The 20,446-nt window shown below is 41.0% G+C and overlaps 1 protein-coding gene across 4 annotated transcripts; it reads right to left on the bottom strand.

Annotated features, from left to right (window-relative positions):
• Nucleotides 1-95: 95 nt before the first annotated feature.
• dnm3a (dynamin 3a) lies at nucleotides 96-20,441 on the bottom strand. 4 transcript variants are annotated; one of them, XM_006790134.3, is made up of 21 exons: nucleotides 19,829-20,440; nucleotides 16,432-16,505; nucleotides 15,879-16,028; nucleotides 15,572-15,775; nucleotides 14,812-14,910; nucleotides 13,842-14,002; nucleotides 13,623-13,765; nucleotides 13,407-13,542; nucleotides 12,940-13,007; nucleotides 12,713-12,851; nucleotides 12,526-12,612; nucleotides 12,349-12,419; nucleotides 12,193-12,253; nucleotides 11,493-11,519; nucleotides 10,700-10,813; nucleotides 5,961-6,070; nucleotides 3,254-3,365; nucleotides 2,451-2,612; nucleotides 1,946-2,169; nucleotides 1,695-1,844; nucleotides 96-485 (listed from the first exon to the last, which is right to left on the bottom strand). In XM_006790134.3, exons 1-21 carry the CDS (start codon nucleotides 19,987-19,989, stop codon nucleotides 452-454), a joined length of 2,487 nt encoding a protein of 828 aa, XP_006790197.2. In that variant the 5' UTR covers nucleotides 19,990-20,440; the 3' UTR covers nucleotides 96-451. The 4 variants fall into 4 exon arrangements, with proteins under 4 accessions (XP_006790197.2, XP_006790199.2, XP_006790198.2 ...); XM_006790136.3 differs by lacking the exon at nucleotides 1,695-1,844 and having other exon boundaries at nucleotides 19,829-20,441; XM_006790135.3 differs by lacking the exon at nucleotides 11,493-11,519.
• Nucleotides 20,442-20,446: the final 5 nt, after the last annotated feature.

The following is a 20,446-nucleotide window of genomic DNA, read 5'->3' as shown; positions in this document are numbered from 1 at the left end:
AGAAATAAATAAATATCAGCATAGGGTTCTGCTTACACTAATGCTGATCAAGTCAGCGATAGCTAGCTTCCAAATAATGAACATTTGCACATGCATTCAAAAATAAAATACCTGTTTATTCACGGAAAATAGAAACAGTGCATGTATATTCTTTTCAGTATAATAATTCAGATTGATATTTTTATCTACAAAAAGTTCAGGCACTTGAGAGAAGCCAGCAGACAGTTGTGCACATTCCATCGTTTGTGGCCGTTGATATTATGTACAAAACAGGCTCAGGATGGAGTGAGTTTTGCAGACAGCAGCTCCCAGAGGAGACAGAGAAAAGCCCATCATCGTGCTTCAGCTGTATTATACATCATGCAGGTCAGGAGTGTCTCCGGGTAGCAGCCAGCTGCAGCTGAAAGGACCATGAGGGCAGATGGGTAATGGAGTTCAGAGCAGAGGGGGCTTATTTCACACTTGGGATTGCTGGGGGAAGCCTCCTGAAGACAATATTAGATCAAAGACATTACTATATGGTTTATTATTATATTAGCAAAGTTTCTATAAAAGTTTCTCTACATTAGATCTTATAACATCTTTCAAAATTTGAAAGCCTTATGCATGATTTTGTGGGCATGGTATCTCTGATGGGACAGTGCTGTCTCTCACTGTAGCTTTCTTAATCATCCACATTTAAATTTCTAGTTAATCTGCAGAGAGGTACAGTCTGGGGCTAAGCAGTCAGGACTTTATAAGCTTTATACATTCAGCCTTCCTAAATAAATAAAGGAATACGATAATTCTGAACCCCGGATAAAGATGTTCATGAATTAGGAGTTGCCTTATTAGCAAGGAGTTGATCCAAGTGTAGCAGTGCCAGCTGGGGCTTTCAGTTGTTCCTAATTCCAAGTTATAATTTACATATTTCTATATTTCTTTACTGTGTTTTTATTTGCCTGTAGCTCCACGCATGATCGGCTAAATAGACTTTATAATGATGAGAAAATGCATATAAAGGCAAGACTCATAAAGCTGCATAGAGCATACAAGTAGAGTACAAGTACAAGACTGATTACAGTAAGATCGTGTCCCAATGACTCTATATCTATAGGGGAGCCAGACAAGCATTAGGCTGGATGGAAAGACTCAGGCAAGGAAAGAGAGCGTATGAGGGAAAGAACCTAAAGAACCATTGGAGAGCACAGAGGAAATGAGGCAGAGAGAAAAAGGAGAGACGGGCCAAAAGCAGGGGAGGAACCAGTGAAAGAGGAGAAGTAAAGAAAAAGTAGAAGAAAAAGAGGTACGGGCAAAAGGAAAAATAATGGTTATTGCATGAGGGAAACTGAGGAAGGCAATAAAACAAATGCATGCTAGAAGAAAAAGGGGGAAAGGGGGATTGAAGGACAGAGAGAAAGATGAAAAGTTGACAGGGCGCTCAGCCTGTTGTATCTGGCTCCAGTAGAAAGCATGCGGAGAAGTCTTGTCTACTGAGGCTGATGGGAAGGAGAATATGAGAAACACATTTTCCAGCAGACCCCCACCCAGCTCAAATAACAACTTTTTCTAACCCTGTGCCTTTGTACAGGAACATTTGATTTTGCATGTGTGCGCATGTGTATGCATAAATGCCAGGCTTGGCGAAGCCTAGAGGTCATCGTTTATACAACAGGTCAGGTTTCATGGGCTAATCTCTCTGGTTTCACAGTCACCTTGGCACCAAGGCTGGGGTACGGTTTTGTTGACTAGTGTGCTGCCGAGAGCCATTAGGGGAGCTTTTGGGTCCAGCGCTGGGCACCCGAGGAACAGGTGGAGCATGGCTACGGATCCCAGGCTTACCACTGGCTGCAGTTTTAGGGAGGCTTGGCAAGAGAAGCAGAAGCAGAAGACGAGAGAAGCTTAAGTGATAGGTTGTACAGATTTGTTTCAATGAATCCATCTATGTATATGTGTACATTTGCACCTGGATGGTTTTATCCAGGAAGAATCCACAGGTGGAGGCAAAGGGGTAGTGCAGGTAGAGGTGGAGATTTCTCCAATGGCAGCGAGCGCCTCCTTCAGGGCAGCATGCTTTTGGAGCACTTCAACTCGGTGCTGTTGCTGCTCTGGTGACTCATCCATCAGAGCTGAGCATTCTCCCAGAGCGTAGAGTTGGGCCAGGAGCTCAGAGCTAATGAACTCCTTAACCTACAGAGAGGGATTATAAACCACTGTGAGATGTTAAAATGTAACTTTGTAAAGTGATATTTTATTCTGATTCAGAAAAACAAATCTACATTCTTAAGGGGTGGCAAAAAAAGTTTTTTTCCCCCCTGAAAGTTTCTTTTTTCTGTTGGTCAGGATATGGATCAAGTGGAATTTCAAATTGTGAATGGAAAAAAACAAAAAATGTAGAGAAAAAAGTGAAAAGGATTTGCTGCACCAAAAAAGTAAAAATAACAGTTAAAAGTGTGGTCTGGAGAGCTTACACTGTTGATCATGACGTGCATCATGGTCTTTGGCATTAAATCCCTGACTGTCTTATAGATGATGCCCATGTAGGAATCAACCAGGTTACTAATGGTCTCCACTTGACGTTCCAGCTGGGGGTCTGAGAAGTTTTCAGGAGGTCCATTCCCCTGCTCATCCACCTTAGTAAAAAACACACAAGTTGGGACATATACATACATCTTAACACTATACAGACAACCCATTTAAGCAGTAATCTACAGTGTAGGTTGCCATGCTACAGGGACTGCTGATATACCACAGCTAGTAATTTAATACAAATACAGATGTGTAAAGAGACAAAGCTTTCTTTTATATTTAGTGGCCACATCTATTCCATGTTAGTGACAAGAAGAAACACATTTGATAGGATAAGAACAAGGAGAGTCAAACACAAGGAACAAAAAAGAAGGAGTCAAGGAGGAATGGGCAGAAGAAAAAAAAGGGGGAGTGTGTGAGGGACGAGGAACTGCTGATTAGAAACAGACCAGAACACACACACACACACACACATATTGTAGTGACATCATGGACCAAGAATGCTGTACTAAAGAGCCAACGACAGAGCGGGATGGAAGGGGTGGGGGACTTGCTTTTTCTCTTTGGCAGGGGGAGAGAAAGGGGAACATGGAGAGAGAGGGGTAAGGGGTTACAGACAGGGTTTAAGGTTAGCAAAGCCAATGAGTGCATATAACTCAAAGGTAAGGTGCAGACAGGTGCAGTTCCCCAAAGCTAAGGTCAGGACTGGGTTTAATTACGTTGAATTAGGGGTCAAAGTACTAACAGCAACTTTCTCAGGGTAGACTCCGGCCCGTAGCAGAGACGCCTTCCAGCTGTCCAGCTCCTCCTGAGAGTTACAGGCCAACTCCAGGCATTTGTAGTCCTTATACACATTCCTGCAATTCATTACAATCCTGTCAGAAATGTCCAAAAAATATACAGCAATAACACTTTTAACTCAAGGGAGCTTTCTGCAATACGGAGTAATATACACAAAACCTTATATACGTTGTAGGGGAGACTGGCACAGTGCTTACCTTACGGTTAAGAAAATATACAGTTCGTACCAAACACATTTTACGATGTGTTTCATGTGAACTCTGATGAACGTATACAAGAACTATTATCCATAACAGGAACTTTAACCTTTTCTTGTGAACTCTGTGTAGGTGATTAAGCCAAACATTCAGTTATAGTTGCGAACTTATCAGCTAGTGTGTAGAGTGTTTAAAAGAGAACATCAAGGCCACTTGGACGATTTCACTGTTTGTGTTTGAAATTCTTAATATACAAATATTATTTACTAAGCCTCTGACCCAATCTGTACACAAGTGAAATGTTACTGGCACAAGGATGCCTTCATGCGCTAACCCACAGACTGTATATATATCTTTATATACAGTCTTTGTGTGAAACAAACATAAGTAGCATTTTGTTTGTACAGAAAAAATAATTTCTTCTGTTTCCATAACAAACGTTTAACAGTTTTATTGTTTGCTGCTTTGTCTGCTTTGTAAAGCAATGTGCAGTGTGTCCTGCAAATATTTCTCGTTCATGCTGATAAATTTGTTTGTAAAATCAGCCAATGGAATCTTTTTAAATTTACTTTGTTTAAATGGAGCACTGGCTGACCTGTGTCCCATTACTGCATCCAATAAAGTGATACACGGGTAACAGAAGCTATCAGGCTCTATGTAAACTGATGTGTGTCAGGTCTATGTTACACTTTCAAGTAGGCAACCCTCCCCGTGTAACATGTTGGACACTTGCAGATCTAAAGGGCATAAAGACAGACGCAGACACTTTCAACTAGATGAAAACATACAAAGACACATACACAGCACCGATATACACACATATAACACATACATCATTTATTGCTTCCCAAACGCAATGCTTCACACGACCTTATTCACGGCAGCTTATCTCCTTATCATCATCCTTACGTATTTTTTCACTGTGATTCATACCCAAACTCAGCTTGCTCTCTGTTTGTCCTCTCACATCCCTCTTCACATCATCTGACGTCTCAACGCTTAGTAACAAAGTCAGAAACAAGTAAAGAATCTGGAGCAGGCCGTGGCCCATCTGTTAAACATTTTTCTTTAATCACTCAATTGTTTTTTTCCCCCTTTTGTTGTTCCCTCCTCACATTGAGAACACGTAGCAATTAACCTCAAAAATGTGAAGACTGTGTGTGAGAACAACAGACAGCAGAAACTGAGAAACTACACTGTGGTGACAGAGAGGTATACAGAGCGATGAAGAAATAGGCTTTTAGTTTGTGTGCTTATAACTGGGCTAGTATGGGTGAGGCTAATAAATCAGGGTGTGGTGGCTAACAGACGGGGAGCCAGGCCAACCATGACAATACTGGAGTGCTATTACAGTAAGATCAGGACACTGAACATTCGTTTACACCAGTGAGCGCATAAGAAAATTGTTCTATATGTTGATTTATCACTTACACCAACATTTGTTTTAAACGGCCTTTTTTTATGCTCTCTCCTCAGCTCACTGGGAGCTTTTTCACTAATCTGAAGGAATTTCTGCAGCGCTATGACTGCTTTAGATTTGAAGAGTTTCCTGAGGTTTTGATTACTGTCAGACAGGGACAAAGCCACACACACAAATACAGAAAGAGAAACAGAGTGAGGGCGCAGGAAAGGGGGGTAGAGGGGTTGGATTGGGGGGGGGGGGCGCCACAGGACAGACTTTGACACATTCCTGGCCATTGGCTCTGATACTCTCTCTCTCTCTCTGCTGCTTTCTTTCTCCCCCCCCAACCCTTCCAGTTCTTCCCTCTCCCTCCTTTTTGTGGTGAGTCGAGCAATTCTTTCCAAACAAGAGCAGCCTCATCTCTGATCCAAGCGCTCTGGCTTTGATTAGCTGCTTAATGAGCCTGCCGTCGGTATGCTGTGGTCTATACGCATGCTCTTTGCAAAGGCACATACACACATGTGGAAACACACACACACACACACACTTATGAATTCAGTTTGTGTGTCCGAATGTAGCATAGCAAAGCATTATAAACAAAGCCCACATGCTCTGGTACAATCAGCCAGGCTTTGGGTCAGCTCCAGCTCCTAAACACTCTCTCTCTCTTGCCTCTTATGTTTTCCCTTTGTCTCTCTGTCCTTCTCAATCTGTTTCACACCCATAAACTTAGCAAACCCAAAACCCAGCTCTGCCCTCAAAAGCCTGGAATATACTTAGAGAGCAAAAAAAAAAAAAACGGCATCCGCTCCAGTACCCGCTGGATATCCCTTTCGGTTCCGGTGGCAAAGTTGAATGGAAGAGGTCGGCGGAAGGGCAAAACGCCACTCTGACATCTCCTCCCTTTCCTCCTCCGACATGTCCACCCTCGTAAAATATCACCAAAGTTTCATCGAGCAGGTGACAAGAACAGAACTCCCTTTTCTGACTCACGCATTCACTCACCAAACAGGCACATATGAAAAAGCACACGCCTCCAACCACACACAAACCTTAACTCTGTGTTGAAGATAGCAAAAACATATTTGCTGGACATGAAGCCCTTTTCCACGTCTCTGAGCTTTAAGTTGTCCAGTGGAAGCATGTACTTCTTTTCCTTCTCCTGAAAAAAGACAGAATATGAAAAGATAAAATTTTGACATTGGTATGCAGAGTAATATACGACACCATAGAGGTAATAACAGCGTTCATAGCAAAAACCACCAGAGACTAAGGCCAGTTTGCATGTGTCTGGTAGTAAATATTTCTTAGCGTGCACCTAGAGAAGAAAGTGGAGCCAAGAGACATGAACTGTAATGGGAAAAGTGTCAGAAGGCAAGGCGAAATGGAGATGTGGAACATTGTGCTGGGAGTGCATCCGAGTTCATATAAGATGATGTGTCTGACTGTCAGACTGACTCACATTAACGACTCACAAACTAGTTCAGGAGAATCAGTGGGGGAGGGGGAGAGTTGCCATAAGTCTATAGTCTGTCATCACCATGGGGACTTATGAATGACGGAGAACAGTTGGAGGAGTGGAGCGGCTAGTGTGAGGAGAACCAGACAGTATGGAGGCAGGATGCAGAAAAGTGAAGCAGGGAGGGAGGGAACGAGAGAAGTAGTATGAAAAAAAGAGGTAGAGAGGCCGGGCCACATGTGAAAGTCATTACTCAGACTCAAGCTCTAACACAACATTTCTCCTAAAGTCAAGCCCTTCCCCCTCGTCTCTCTATTCTCCAGCCTGCTCTTTCTGTCTAGCCTTTGAGAAAGGGCCTTCCATAAAGCCTGGTTATAGGTACAGCCATGGATGGATGGAGAGTTCAAAGAAAAAAGTGACCACCAGAGAAAGAATACCTAATACCAGAAGAGCATTTTTTAACAATGTGTAGATTCGAATATGTGATCATGCGTTTGATCATGTGCACGAATGAAATGAGAGGCGACTATTCTGGAAGTACATTTTGGTCATCAGTCTTTCTCCCAGTGCTTCCCTGAACCCTACGACTCTCTTCCTTTGCTCCTCTTTCCTTCTTTTTTTTTTTTTTTTTTTTTTTTTTTTTTACAAAGGGGCCCACTTCCTGTAACAGAGGTTGAAAAAAAATGACAGAACGCGATTGGCGCTCATACAGCAACATCTGGGATCGCTTTAGACGGAGAGGGAGGAGACCGGAGTGAGTATAGGGTGCTCCGATGGGGTAGAAATAGAAAGTAGAGATGAGAAAGAGAGGAAGCGGAGGGATAGACGTGGACAGAGGGAGGTGAATTTCGCAAAAGTAGACAAGGAAATGTTGAGGAACATAGAAAGCAGGAGCGATTGTGAAGAAGAAATGGGGAGAAACTCCAGACCACTCCAAAGTTGATTCCCCCATGGGTCCCATCAACCCATATATGGCTGCTAAGTTCCTCCCTAACTCTCTCTCCTTCTCTCACTCCCCTTATTTCCTTATGCCTTCCCTGAGTGAACAGGCAGATCCCTGGCTGAATGGGTGAATGTGCCACGTCAAGACTGGATACTACATCGGGACACAGCCCTGCGAACGACCGAATCAAGGTACACTAACATGTCTGAAGGAGAGATGCCCATAGGAGTGGATGTCTGATGTATGTGTCTTGCCCTACGACCCAGCATTGGAACCGGATAAGAAAGATGAGAAAAACAGAGGAAACCTTTTGTCAACTCTCCAACACCTCATGCAGGACTGCAAGAAAACAGCCAGAGATGGAAAAGGCAAGGCCGAACACAAACGAGAAAGGGTCCTGCTCCGTCATCCCAGTGTTCAGACTACCTGTTCAGGATCTTACTGGTGTACAGTAGTCTGCACATTGGTTAGACTGTGCAAGGAAGTGCATCAGCAGCTTATACTAATGCCATCTACAAATACACAAGAGAAGATGAAAACTGCACATAGCCTATGCTGGCAAATATAAGGTCTATTATTTTGTGATGTTTCTCGCTTGCAGATGTGCAAGTGCCTTTAAATATGCATATACTATCACAAGCTTTCATTTCTTTAATCACTGTGACCAGCTCTATACTAAGTTGCACAATCTCTCATCCATTTTGTGGTATTTGTCAGCTTGAATTAACTGTCTTTGTTGACTAGTGAGAATAACACATGTGAAGTATAACTTGACTGTTTTTCCTGTCTTTTAGGGCTGCAAACTAAGAAGGCTACAAATCAGCTAATGAGCTGAGCTTATTTTGCGCACAGCAACTTCAGAAAAGCTCTAACCTAACTTTTTCCACAGATTGCCTCACACATTTTGCATGTGCATCTGCTTTGCAATATGATTGCTCTTGTGGTTAAAGGACATTGTGGCATTGCTTTGTATACACATTTGTGTATTTATGTGTGTGTGTGTCGTAATCGCAGTGGTGTCAGGGTGGTCGTGAAGGATCATACATCAGAGCTGCTGTATCTGAAGCTATGTCCCCCCTTCCTACAGGCTAATGGACCTGAGATAGGCCTCACATGCAAACACATAGAGGAGTGCATGTAGATTAAATGTATAGGCATGAGCCGTCTGTTTTTCTTCAGCTCCCTGGTGGAGTTCTGGCAGTTGAGGGGTGAAGGAATGTTCGTCTTTTCAATGTGCTGTGAAGATTAAACTCTGAACGGTTAAGCTGCACTTTCAGCATGAGGTCAGTGCAGGGTACATATATAATAGAATGAAGATGTAATTCAAACAGGTTAAAACTGTGTGCATGGAAGCAATCAACACAGAGATGATGAAGGGAGGGTGGCAGGGGAGTTTTGGGGGGTGAAGAGGGGGGAAGAGGGGTTTTTGGGAGTAAGACTGTGGAGTAGTTGAGAGGAGAGAGGGGGAGTCAAAAGGGGAGGTCTGCAGTGTAGAAACAGCCATGTGGGATTTCTCTGGGCAGATCTTGGAAGCTGGTGTTTGGACAAAGCTTCAGATTTTCCAGCCAGGAATGTGCACAGTCCCAGGGAGACTGCCAACCACAGAAAGGGGGAGAAAGAGAAAGAGGGTGAGACAGACAGAGAGAAGGAGAGAGAGAAAGGAGGAGTAAAAGGCAACAGAGGCAAGAGAAAGAAAAAAAAATAAGTGTGTGTGTGTGTGTGTTGGGGGGGGAGGGGGGGGGGTGCAGCAGTCAAAGAAAAAAGTAATGTGTGGAGGTAGTGTGGGCGGGGGGTTATGAGAGCGGGAACTGTGAGCTGTGAGGGAGAAGAAGCAGGAGTTTTGTTGCGTCTGTGTGTATGTCTATGTGCACATAAAAAAATCAGTAGATCTCATCTCCTGTGATACCATGGGTGATAAACAAGTGATAAACATGGTGATGAGGTGCAAAGATTAAACAACCATAGCAAAAATGTATAAAGATTTTTTTTTTAATTTTAATTCTTAAAGTAGCTTTTATCCATGTAGTGAAGCATAGATGTCTCATTTTGATCATCAGCAAAGAACCAGCTTGCTGCTCTGATGTGGTCGACAGATGATTACTTGCCTGCAGTTGTATTACTTCTTGCCTGTGTGCAAAAAAGTCTTTGTATGACTGAGTTGATTTGCAAATGCTTAGTAAGGGAATGACAGCAAGAGGAAACCTAAAACACTGTGTGTATAATATGGATGCCTGGGGCTATGTTTGGAACACAGTGTTCAAGCAATCCAGTGTTTATCTGAAAAGTGACCATGTGTCTGTCTGAGTGAGTGTATATTTTTCTCCACTATTTGCATGTCACTTTGTTTACATCAGAGTCTGCATGTGTACTGTATACTGTATATACAACCCTGTCCACTGAGTGCGTTTGTGTGTGCATGTGTGTATGTGTGTGAGTCTCAGTTTGGCTTGGGGCAGCTCCAGCTGTGTCAGAGTGAGCCGCTCCAAATGCCTAAACTCCCAGAAGAGGAAGAAAAGGGGGGAGCAAGGGGGAAGACTGAAGGGAGAGCAGCACGAATGGGAAGGGGGGTGTCAGAGGAATGAATGGAGGAAATGGTGGGGTTCAATTACAGGTCCAGGTGGTAGGAGAGAACAGCAAGAGTTAGCTGGACAGAGAGAAGGGGGTTAAAGATGTGCTTTTAGTTGCGACTAGAATGATGTCACTGTTTGTTTAGTTTAAACCTTCAAACTATTTTAGTGTGGTTACCAAGAACAATAACTTATTTGTAAAACAATCAACATACTGTTGCTAAAAAACACTCAATTCTCAGTCTGTCAAACAATTCAACTGAGTTTCGTTATCGCGTTCACAGTCACAAATGTTAACTCTCCAGCCGTAGAGTTTTCATCCAGATGTGAATGTTTACAGGTGCTTGTTTCTATCCATAGAGAAATGCTCCAATGTGTTTCCCCTTCTCTGATCTCTTTCCGTCTACTCTGCCCTTCCCTCTTCCCATGACATCAGCTGTGACAGGATGAGACTGTTGTGGTGTGTCTGCCTGTCTACACTTGCTGTGCAGACCTTCTGCTCCTGTACAGCAGGCACAGACAGGCAGACAGATGGCAGCCCCACTGACATCAGAGCAGAGGGCCACTAAGATCTCTGCCACCTACTTCTTCTTTTTCTTTTTTTTTAAAGAATGTGATCTGAACAGATGAACAATTTTACTTTGCCTCTCTAAAATGACCAATTAACACACTATTTCAAGCTTAGATTTATTTGAATAAACTGATGATGGCTTAAGTGCATTTCTGTGTTTTGGACTATATAAATAAAATATTTGAAGTGTAATTCATCTTGATAATAGATATTCAATTCAGTTTGTCATTAAATAAATGTGAAGGCCTTACCTTGTCATCCTTGAACCATGAGAGGTTCTCTGCAGAAAGTATGAACCAGTATTCCTTGGCTCCACCTTTCATGATGCCAATGTTATTGATGGTCAGCCAACCCTTGCGTATGACCTGCATCAGTCAAGGGTAAGAAGCTCAGAGGGCAACACAGCAGACAATTGTTCACAGCAAGGCACAATTCACATGAAAGCATGAAAAGCAGGTCATACAATGAGAGCAGACTGTGTTGATGAAAACAAGAGTAAAAGTCAAACAGCTGACACTGGAGGAAAAAAATAACATTTGTGCGGGTTAGACATTTGTGAAATGCACAGTGATGCAATCAACAAAATGTTTAACTGAAAAACAGCTCGCACAGGTGTTTAAAAGAACCTAAAAGGGTAAAGACGGTCAAGCAAGCACAGAAATCAGAGCCTGGCTGTTCAAATTTGGGAGAAAACAGGAAGAGCGGTCAAAGGTGACAGACAAAGGCACTGTAAAGGAAAGATGTGTCAAGTTATAGGAAATGAGACATATTATACCAAGATAACATATACTTCCTGCAAATGTATATTTTTACAGTGGGGGAACTGTGAAAGAGAAATTATAAGATTAGCACAGACTGAACAAGAAAAAGAAGAAACACTTTCTGAGAAAGTTGCAGATGATGAAAGATACAAGAAGCCATTTTGCTGTGTTTGCTGCAATCAGTAGCATGCCAACCCACAACCCTTAAGCTTCACCGCTGTGCACACATATTGCCAGCAGAGGCAGCAGTGAGTGAGAAGATTTAAAGAAACGGGTCTCCTACTATTAGACTTGAATGAGGCGCCACACCCTAGAGAAAAACAGGAGATGAAGCGGCAACAGAAAGATGGAGTTAATTTTTTCATTATATGACAATTTTTGGGGATGGCGCCAACAATGATTACATTTAACAGTTAACTATTAGCAAAGCATCACTGGGGACTTTGAAAATAACTATTTTTTTATTTACCTTTGAAGCTGTGGTTGAAATTTACTGCTGTTTAGCAAATATTAACAACACAACACATCAATGTTCCAGTTATAGTAGAAATGTGTTTTTAACTATCACTGCTAAATTAAAATGTGTCACATAAATATGTCTGCATATAAATCTAACAGACAGAGACTAAAATGTCTTATTTTTGCTGTGGCACACAGATATGCTAGCATATGCTGTCAAATTCTGAACCCTAAAGAAAAATAAAAGCAAGAAATAGACATCTTATGTTACTAGCCTTAAGCTAATGGTGCTAATGAAATGTGTTTAAAGTCTGAATTTTGTTTGTATTTTTGCAGATTCCTTGTACTGATAATAATTAATAATAATTAAGTTGTCAGGAGCTTTAACTCAGACAAAAGTCGGATCAATGGACTGGTTTAACTGACAAACTGTCTCAGAATGCCTTCATTTGCATTTAGGGCTGCATGATCCTGAATTTATCTTCCTGGTTCATTTTATTAAGCCAAGCCATTTAGACTCTCACCTGTTTTCCTCCAATCCGTGCAGCAATCTTGGTATTGGTGCGATTGTGCATCTGGGGGGAACTAAGAGGAATGAAAAGCAAGTCTTATTTAATATAGTGTATAATTAACGATGCTTATAATTAGCTAGAAATCTTAAAGGTGATGTGGAGACTCACTTATTGAAGCCAACAAAGTCTTCATGTTTGGTATTTATGTAGGCTAGCTGTATGTCAATAAGCAACATGACCTGGACAGTGCAAACATATGTTAACTCATGAAATAAAACAATACACAACATAAGAATGCAACTGAGTAATCCAAAACAATTCATCCCTTATACAAATATGGATTACCTGGTCTCTGCATTTAGTCTCTAGTTCTCGAATTTCAGTGGTAACAATTCTTTCTGTCTCATCTCGCAGCTTGGGAAAGGAACTGAGCTACAGAGTAAAAACAGACCACAAATGAGATATGACACAGTTACTACACCATGAAGTGTAGAAAGCAACACACAAATACATGAAACAAGAGTATTTGTACCTTGTCGATACACTGGTACAGAGTGGTGGTTAGTTCCTGACTGACCATGTCAATAAATTTAACACATGGCCCTTTTAACCTCGATATCTGTTTCTTTACTATGGCTTCAAAGGCCGTGTCAGGAGTGAACAAACCCGTCCTGTAGGGAAAAAATATAAGATGTTATAGTAGAAAAACAAAAAAAGACCAAAACAATAAAATCACTTGACACTGCTACTGTACTTAACCTGACACCATGGGTGTTTCTGATGGCATAGTTGATTTCCTTCCGCAGCTTCCCTTCATCAGACCCGATCTTAAGACATGCACAGTACTTCATAAAAAACAGCACTTGGCTAAGGAGCAAATTGGTTTATCATTACACTTATTAAAGGAAATGCAGGTGCCCGAAGAACATAAACCAATCACTAGAACCATAAACATCATAATCCAAAAAAATAAACATGGCACCCACACACACACATGAAATGATGCCAATCATATATATAAAATCTCTGTATTATTCTAGAAGCTATTTGTATATATTGGACCTATTTCTTATATTTGTAACTTTGTAATACATTGTATTATTTAATTTTGTCCAGTCTGTAACTGTTCTTATTGTGTTGGATCAACTGTAACCACATAATTTCCTTAGGAATTAATAAAGTATTTTGTTTCTGATTCTCATTCTGACACACACACACACACACACCTTGATTAGTTCATATGGGAAACGTTCATGGAAGATTCGATTGATCTTAGCTCCTCCGGACAGGTTGACGGTGTCTACTTTATCACCTGAGCCCTCAATCAGCTTCTCAAAGTCAACAGCAAAGCGCTGAACTAATCTAAAAGACAAACATGCAGGCTATGAAAAACACAGAAATATATATACATAGAATATGTATACACAGAATGACTGACTCACTGTAGCAATGTCTTGGTCCTTCGTGCGGGGTCATTTGGATTAAACTGCATGTAATCTTCAGCTTCTTTCTTCAATGCCAGAAGCTGGCTCTGCAGATGACTACGGAAGGCTGGCAGTGTGTCCCGAATGTGGTTTGTCAGTTGCTGAAAACAAATATTGTTAGTAATAACACAAGCACATAATGTAATATTTCTCAGTTTAAAAGTTCACATATTGAACCTGGTTGAGTATTCTTTGTAAATAAGGTGTTCCCATTTTTTCAGACATGTGTTTGTAGGCTGGGTGGGACAGGAAGAACTCCTTCTCTGCCCTCAGAGCTTCCTTAATGTCCTTTTTCCCATCAATGTCCTTCTGACTACGGTTCACCACCCCTATGTAACCTGGGGAGAAGGAGTTGAAAGGGAAATTATAAAAAGGTATGTAAGGATAAGGATGACAATGTGCACTAACAGGAAGGAGGAATTACAGGCCTCTGATGTAAGATGGATTCAACTCGCATTTTCTGGAGGGTGCCTGGGAACTCTTCCCAGACCACCATTTGTTCCATTATAACTGTAGCATACAAGCAGGAAATGTGTGTATTTCTGCAACAGCAGGGCGGATTGTGAGGGGCAGGTCAAATTGCCTATTTGGTACAGTAATAGATGTAATAGCACTAGGCTTCAGATCTAATACTTCAGCTCAATGCTGCTACTGGCGGAATTATTTCAGAGGGCTTCCATGGCTAATGCATTAGTGCTGTAGGAAAAGCATGAAGCAGCCAGCACCTGGTGGTGCTTTAGCCAGTCTGTACACTGCCTGCATTGCCCTATTCCAGGCCTCTGTCTCTTCCGCTCTCTCACAGACACAAATTACAAACTTTTCTAAGCTAACAGCTGGGCTGGTGCCTATCAGTTCCCACTTGTCAGACTCTACACTTCTGGCTGATACACAAAACAACACCATCAATAATCCATTTCTTACTCTTTATCTCTTGCTGCATACATAGAATACATGCACACACACACACGCACACACTGAATGGGAGTACAGTGATGTCACGTAAAGAGCTAAAGTTATCTTTGTGCTTGGCTGTGAGTGAGCTTGTGGCTGGTAATAATATACACAATGATTATGTCAATCCTCTCCAGAGAGTCTCTATTGCGATTTGATAGCACACTGAGCAAGAACACACACACAAGCAACACACCTCTGCGTAGAGGAAGCAACTTGTTCTCTAGTATTTGTCTGGCATTTGTTCCTTCATCCATCAGGTCCAGCTTGGTGATTACACCTATTGTGCGCAGCCCTAAAGAGAAGAGAAAAAAACATGCATATTTCCATACAAATGTGAATAAGGAATATAACATCCATCCATCATCCATCCATCCAGCCATCCATCGTTCCCTCCATCCATCCATCTTTTATTAACAACAGAGCATGAAATTTTTTTTCAAATGGTTAAACTGAGAAAATGTATGATTTTAAGAAAAATGAAAGTTATTTTAAATTTGATGGCAGCAACACATCAACTCAAAGAGTTGGGACAGCACCTTGTTAACCATTGTGTAGTATCCCCTATTCATTTAACAACAGTCTATAAACATCTAGGGACTGAAGAGAGCAGCTGCTGGACTTTTGGCAGAAAATGTTGTCCCATTCTTGTCTGAATAAGGAGTCTAGGTCAACAGTCCCTGGTCTTTTTTGTTGTATTCTTCAATTTCAGCGGGTGAAAACTCTGGGCTACAAAGCCATGCTGTTTTGATACATGTAGTATGCAGTTTAGTATTGTGTTACTTAAGTATGGAAGGTCTTTGTAAGGCCTTATGTAAAGAAACAATTCCAAAATTCTACCCATCTTTACTTTTAATAGGCTCTTACGCAACACCCCAACTTCTTTGGAACTGGTTTTATATCTTAATAATGTCACTATTTAAAAACAGCAGGACATTCACAGTCACAGGGCTTACCTTGAGGGTCAACATCTTTGGCCAGTTTAAGTGCATCAGAGTTGGCCAGGTCAGTGTTGGCAGGTGTGACAGCCAGGATGAGACAGTTTTCCTTACAGATGTACTGCATGATCATGTCTCGTACCTGGTACTCTATGTCTGTTGGCTGATCGCCTACAGGCACTTTGGTGATGCCAGGTAGGTCTACAAGAGTCAGGTTCAGCACTGTACACATACAAATAAACACACATGGACATAAGGTTTGTTTAAGAACTAGACCAAAAGTAAGTTAAGTGGGGCAAGTAAAACACAAGGACCTGCACAGTACCATGTGGTGAGTGGATCCGTAGGTGGATGGGAACAGGAGAGATGGCTTTATTAGATCCCGTAAGTCTGTGTGTTTCTGTCTCGATTTCCTTGCGGATCTCGTCAAAATCTGTAAACTTCTTTCCCTGACAATGTAGAAATTCACCATACTCTGGGGGAGACACGGAGCATTTGAATACATGCAGCACCTAAACAATAAGAGGCTCATAATATCATCTTAGCATTACAGTATCTTTGGAAAAACTCTGCCTAGTCCACTAAATCTATAGCTGTTCTTAAAATTAGTCAACTGGCTAACACAATAACATAGCACTAACTTTCAATATAACCAATTTTGCTTGCAACTGTTTTCTTCTAGCAGCTCTCTTAAAATACTTTGACTGTTTCTGAGAAAAAATAAAAATGCTATCCATCATGCCAATCCTCTTTTTTTATAGAAAAGGGCAGTAAAAAGCAGGACTCTATGAGGCACAGTAATCATAAGATGCCATACTGCCATCTGGTGCCAGTTTTAAAGAAATGCTACGGCATGACATCCCTATGAGCTCTCTTACCTGTGTTATCACTTAGCAGCTGGAGAATTAAAGGTCTCCGAGTAACAATTCCTGAACCCCGCGGAAGGAAGTCTCTGTTAGAGGAAAGATAAAACAATATACACATAGATGTGCGTATTATTACTGGTGCTGATTCATCTTCCCCGCCACCACCAAACCAAATATAAAACATTAAGTTTACACCCCACCATATTAATAATTTTACATACTTTGCCCACAGATATGACCATAAAACTGAAAGTATTTAGGGAGTACCTTTATAGCATTAGACACAATAGCACCCAGTATTAGGTTTAAGTTGCCATACTGCTTAAAAAAGGGGTGTCACACTCACTTCAGTTCATGGACCACATGTGTTTTGTTGGTGCTCACCTGGGCCGGACCAGTAAAACAACTACATAACTTTAATTTACGTTACAGTACAAATTGTCAAGATCTAGAAATCAAATTTTCAGTACATGTGTACACCTATGTAGTAAAGTGAAGATATACAAGACTACAATTTTAACTTCCCTGGTCTTTGTAAGCCATCCGCTGGGCCAGGTTTGAGCCTGTGTTTGGCAGCCCTGTCCTAAAACATCAGCAACATTCTTGTTACCAAGACCAAGAAAATTATTAGCATTTAATCCGCTGAACCAGATGAAGAATTGAGGAATAATCAGATATGTAACCTGGATGGTATTAACCTGGCCTCTAGTAATACTGTGAAGAGACCTATGATTTTTCACCACTATATGTCCTTTAACAGACACAATAAACTGGTATATAGGACTTCCTTCTTTCATCTGTATTGTTACTTCTAGGCTGCACTATTGTAATTCTGTATTGCCACTCCCCCCAAAGCCTTGAGCTGATCTAAAATCCTGCAATAAGAGTACTAATTGCAGTAACATGGACTAGAAAGAGAATTTCTCCCATATCATCTCCTTTTCACTAACGCTCTTTTAAATCCAGTTGAATTTAAAATCCTATTATCCCATATTATCCAAACCAAGCACTTCTCTGTCAGACTGCAGGATTACTTGTGGTTCCTAGAGTTTCCAAAAGTAGAATGGGAGGCTGAGCCTTTACTACTAGGCTGTTCTTCTGTGGAACCAGCTCCCAATTTGGGTTCAGTAGATAGACTTAAAGGCTCCCTTTTTGATACAGCTAACAGTTTCCAGTGAATCAGCTGACCCTGAACCATCCCTTACTTATGCTGCTATTAACTCAGGCTGCCATGGGACTTTCCATGAGGAACACAGTATTTCTTCTCCACTTCCCTTTTGTTCACTCCCAGTGTGTTTTTTAATATAACTATCACATGTCATACATTTTTATACCCTCTCCCATAGTTTGTGCTTTGTCCTTTTTGTTTCATGGTCTTGCTATGCTTGCCTTTTCTCTCTCTTTTTTTCTCTCAACCCCCAACAAGTCACAACAGATAACTGATCCTCCTTAAACGAGGTCTCTTCCTGTTAAAAAGGAGCTCTTCCTTCCCACTGTCTCCAAGTGCTTGCTCACAAAGGATTGTCTCATCATTGGGGTTTTCTCTCCAATATTATAGGGTATAACACCTTACAAAATAAAGCAGTCTGAGGTGACTGTTGCTGTCAATTGTTGCATTAAAACAGCATGGATTAGACTTGATCATAAAGCTAAATAAAGGGTTAATTCTAGAGAAACCAAATGGACCGGGTATAAATAACACTCCTTTTCCTATTAAAATCACATTCAGGAAGTTTGTTTTATTACATCCTGTCTTAGTTTAAACAGCTGTTGCAGTCATTCACAAAAGAAGTCTGATAACATACTCATGTCCAACAGGTATGTTACAAAATATCAGGACGTGAACAGCCTGCTGCTGGAATGCCACAGATTATTGCATAGATGGCCTAGAGATCAGAACAATGCATAGGCCTCCTACGGCTAACAGAGCTTTACTGTCTCAGGAAGCTTGAAGACTATTGACTTAATCATCAGTTTTCCTTCCGGACAGGATAGAAGTACTTGGTCTCCTCAACACACACCAAATGCTCTCAGTTGCATTTAAACTTTACCCAAACAACACTGTTATTCATAAGCAAGCGAGGATATTTTTAGGACCTTGAAATCTGTTAAAGGGCAGAAAAAGATGAAACAAAACAAAGCTTGTTTAGCTCCACCTTGGTGAACGTAATGACTTACAAGATAGCAAGAATTCTGCTTTGATTGTGTTTCAGAAGTCATATTAACTGTCACCTATTCAGTGACACCTCTCTATGAGATAAGCTGCTATACTGACTACTTACATACAGACCCTGACATGCCCGGCATCCACCACTCCAGACTAGCAACGTCGCATTTAAGACTAGAGTTGGATGGTTGCCATGATGTAGAAAGTATGAACACAGGCAGCTGTATTAAGTTTTTCTTTCACTTTAGGGAAATCATGCATTTCACAGTCCCAACCTTGAACAGTTTTGACAACAGAAAAAACTCACCAATTGTATTTTAATACAATTAACAAGTTATTTAAATCAAAAAAATACATATTTTCTGAAAACGATGCAGGGTGTTGACTTGATTAGGGTGACTTATTCAAAAAAAATGTCTTCTACGTTGTAAAAAGATGGAAAGAACTATGGAAAGTAGTTCTTTTTTTATGTTTAGGGTGTTCTACTTTATGTGGTTCGTTACAGCTTTTTATAGCTTATAGCTTTATAGATTATTTGCTAAGTTGTCTGTTACGTGTAAACACAACACTGGTTCATTACTTAGTTGGCTTTTTGATTCTTCAGTGATTTTTAGATGTGTTAAGTTAAAAAAAGAAGACAAACAATACCTTTGAAAATAGTCAGAAAATGACAGAAAATTGGCGGGAAAAGACAATTTTCAACAAAAGAACATTTTTTAAAATTTACAAGAAAGTCTGGCTACTTAGAAACAAAAAAATGAGCTGTGGGTCAAGATCACAGTATTTTCTGCATAATACTGTGTGTATAACAAGTATATACTGTAATATATATAAAGAGATTTAAAGTACTGTATATAAAGTGTATACAGTACATTTTTTGCCATGCCAAACCCGAGTAATGTGTCCCCAGTAGTCTCACACAAACGTAGTCATTACTCCACATCAAGCTCACTGGGTTATGATAAGCCTAATTAAGTTGTGACAATTTGATTAATTAATGGTGAGTATAGCATTTGGTTCATGATGGTTCATAGATTTGGTATGACTCAAATAATCATCATCAGTTATAACATTGTAACTTCACCGTATTTTAGTAAAGAGTGAGTCACTTAGGGGAAAGTCATGAATATTAAAACTTGTTCATAATGGTTATTACTAATTTGTAAAAGATCTGTTACAAATAAAAATGCTCTCTTGGTATCAGTGGTCTCTGTTGTATAGAGATGAGTATCTTTGGTTTACCTGCCAACAAAGTTTTCCAGCACGGAGCTCTTGCCTGCGCTCTGGCCGCCCACCACAGCAATCTGGGGCAGGTGGAGGCTGCAGCTTTCCCCCACGCTGCTCAGGGCATCTCGAAGGCGGTTGACCAGCGGAATTAGATCCTCCATCCCGCGGTTGCCCATCGCAACAGGAGTAGCTACCTGTCCAGCTGCTGCCAAGCCTCTTTACCTCCGCTTCTAGTCTACACCACTTGATAAAGTAACTATCATAGTGAGTGGCTGCTGGTAACCAGAATTATTATTCCTGTTATTAAAAACTGCAAATTAGAGTTTTCTTGAAGATCGGTGTGAACTTTTAAAGATCCGCAGCTTTAAGCAGTCGTTAGTACGGTCTGGTTAGTGTGTCTGGGAACGACGATAGTGTCCACATTTGTACTCACGCCCCTCTGCTCTCCGAAAACAGCTCGTTGAAGTCATTTTCCGTTGTTTTAAAACTCCAGCAATTCGTAACGGGAGTGGCTTTCCTTAAACTCGGGACATTTTTAATTAGTTAGCCGCCGCTCACCGTGCTACGTCTGGTCTCTGTTCAGTAGAAAACGCTTTGATTTGACAGCTTACGGAACAGTTTTGTGCGCATGCG

Source organism: Neolamprologus brichardi, chromosome 23, assembly GCF_056152115.1.
Source record: "Neolamprologus brichardi isolate AB-2024 chromosome 23, ASM5615211v1, whole genome shotgun sequence".
In the NCBI taxonomy this organism is placed as follows: domain Eukaryota; kingdom Metazoa; phylum Chordata; class Actinopteri; order Cichliformes; family Cichlidae; genus Neolamprologus; species Neolamprologus brichardi.
This window is presented reverse-complemented; position numbering and strand designations above follow the sequence as displayed.

Bases quoted from the DNA above. Each gene is read 5' to 3' on its own strand.
- dnm3a (XM_006790134.3), bottom strand. From the start codon at position 19,989: ATGGGCAACCGCGGGATGGAGGATCTAATTCCGCTGGTCAACCGCCTT. The intron at 12,254-12,348 runs GTGAGTCTCCAC...CATTCCTCTTAG, and splicing joins GACTTTGTTGGCTTCAATAA to TTCCCCCCAGATGCACAATC. The intron at 2,613-3,253 runs GTTAGTACTTTG...TTTTTTACTAAG, and splicing joins TCTACCCTGAGAAAGTTGCT to GTGGATGAGCAGGGGAATGG.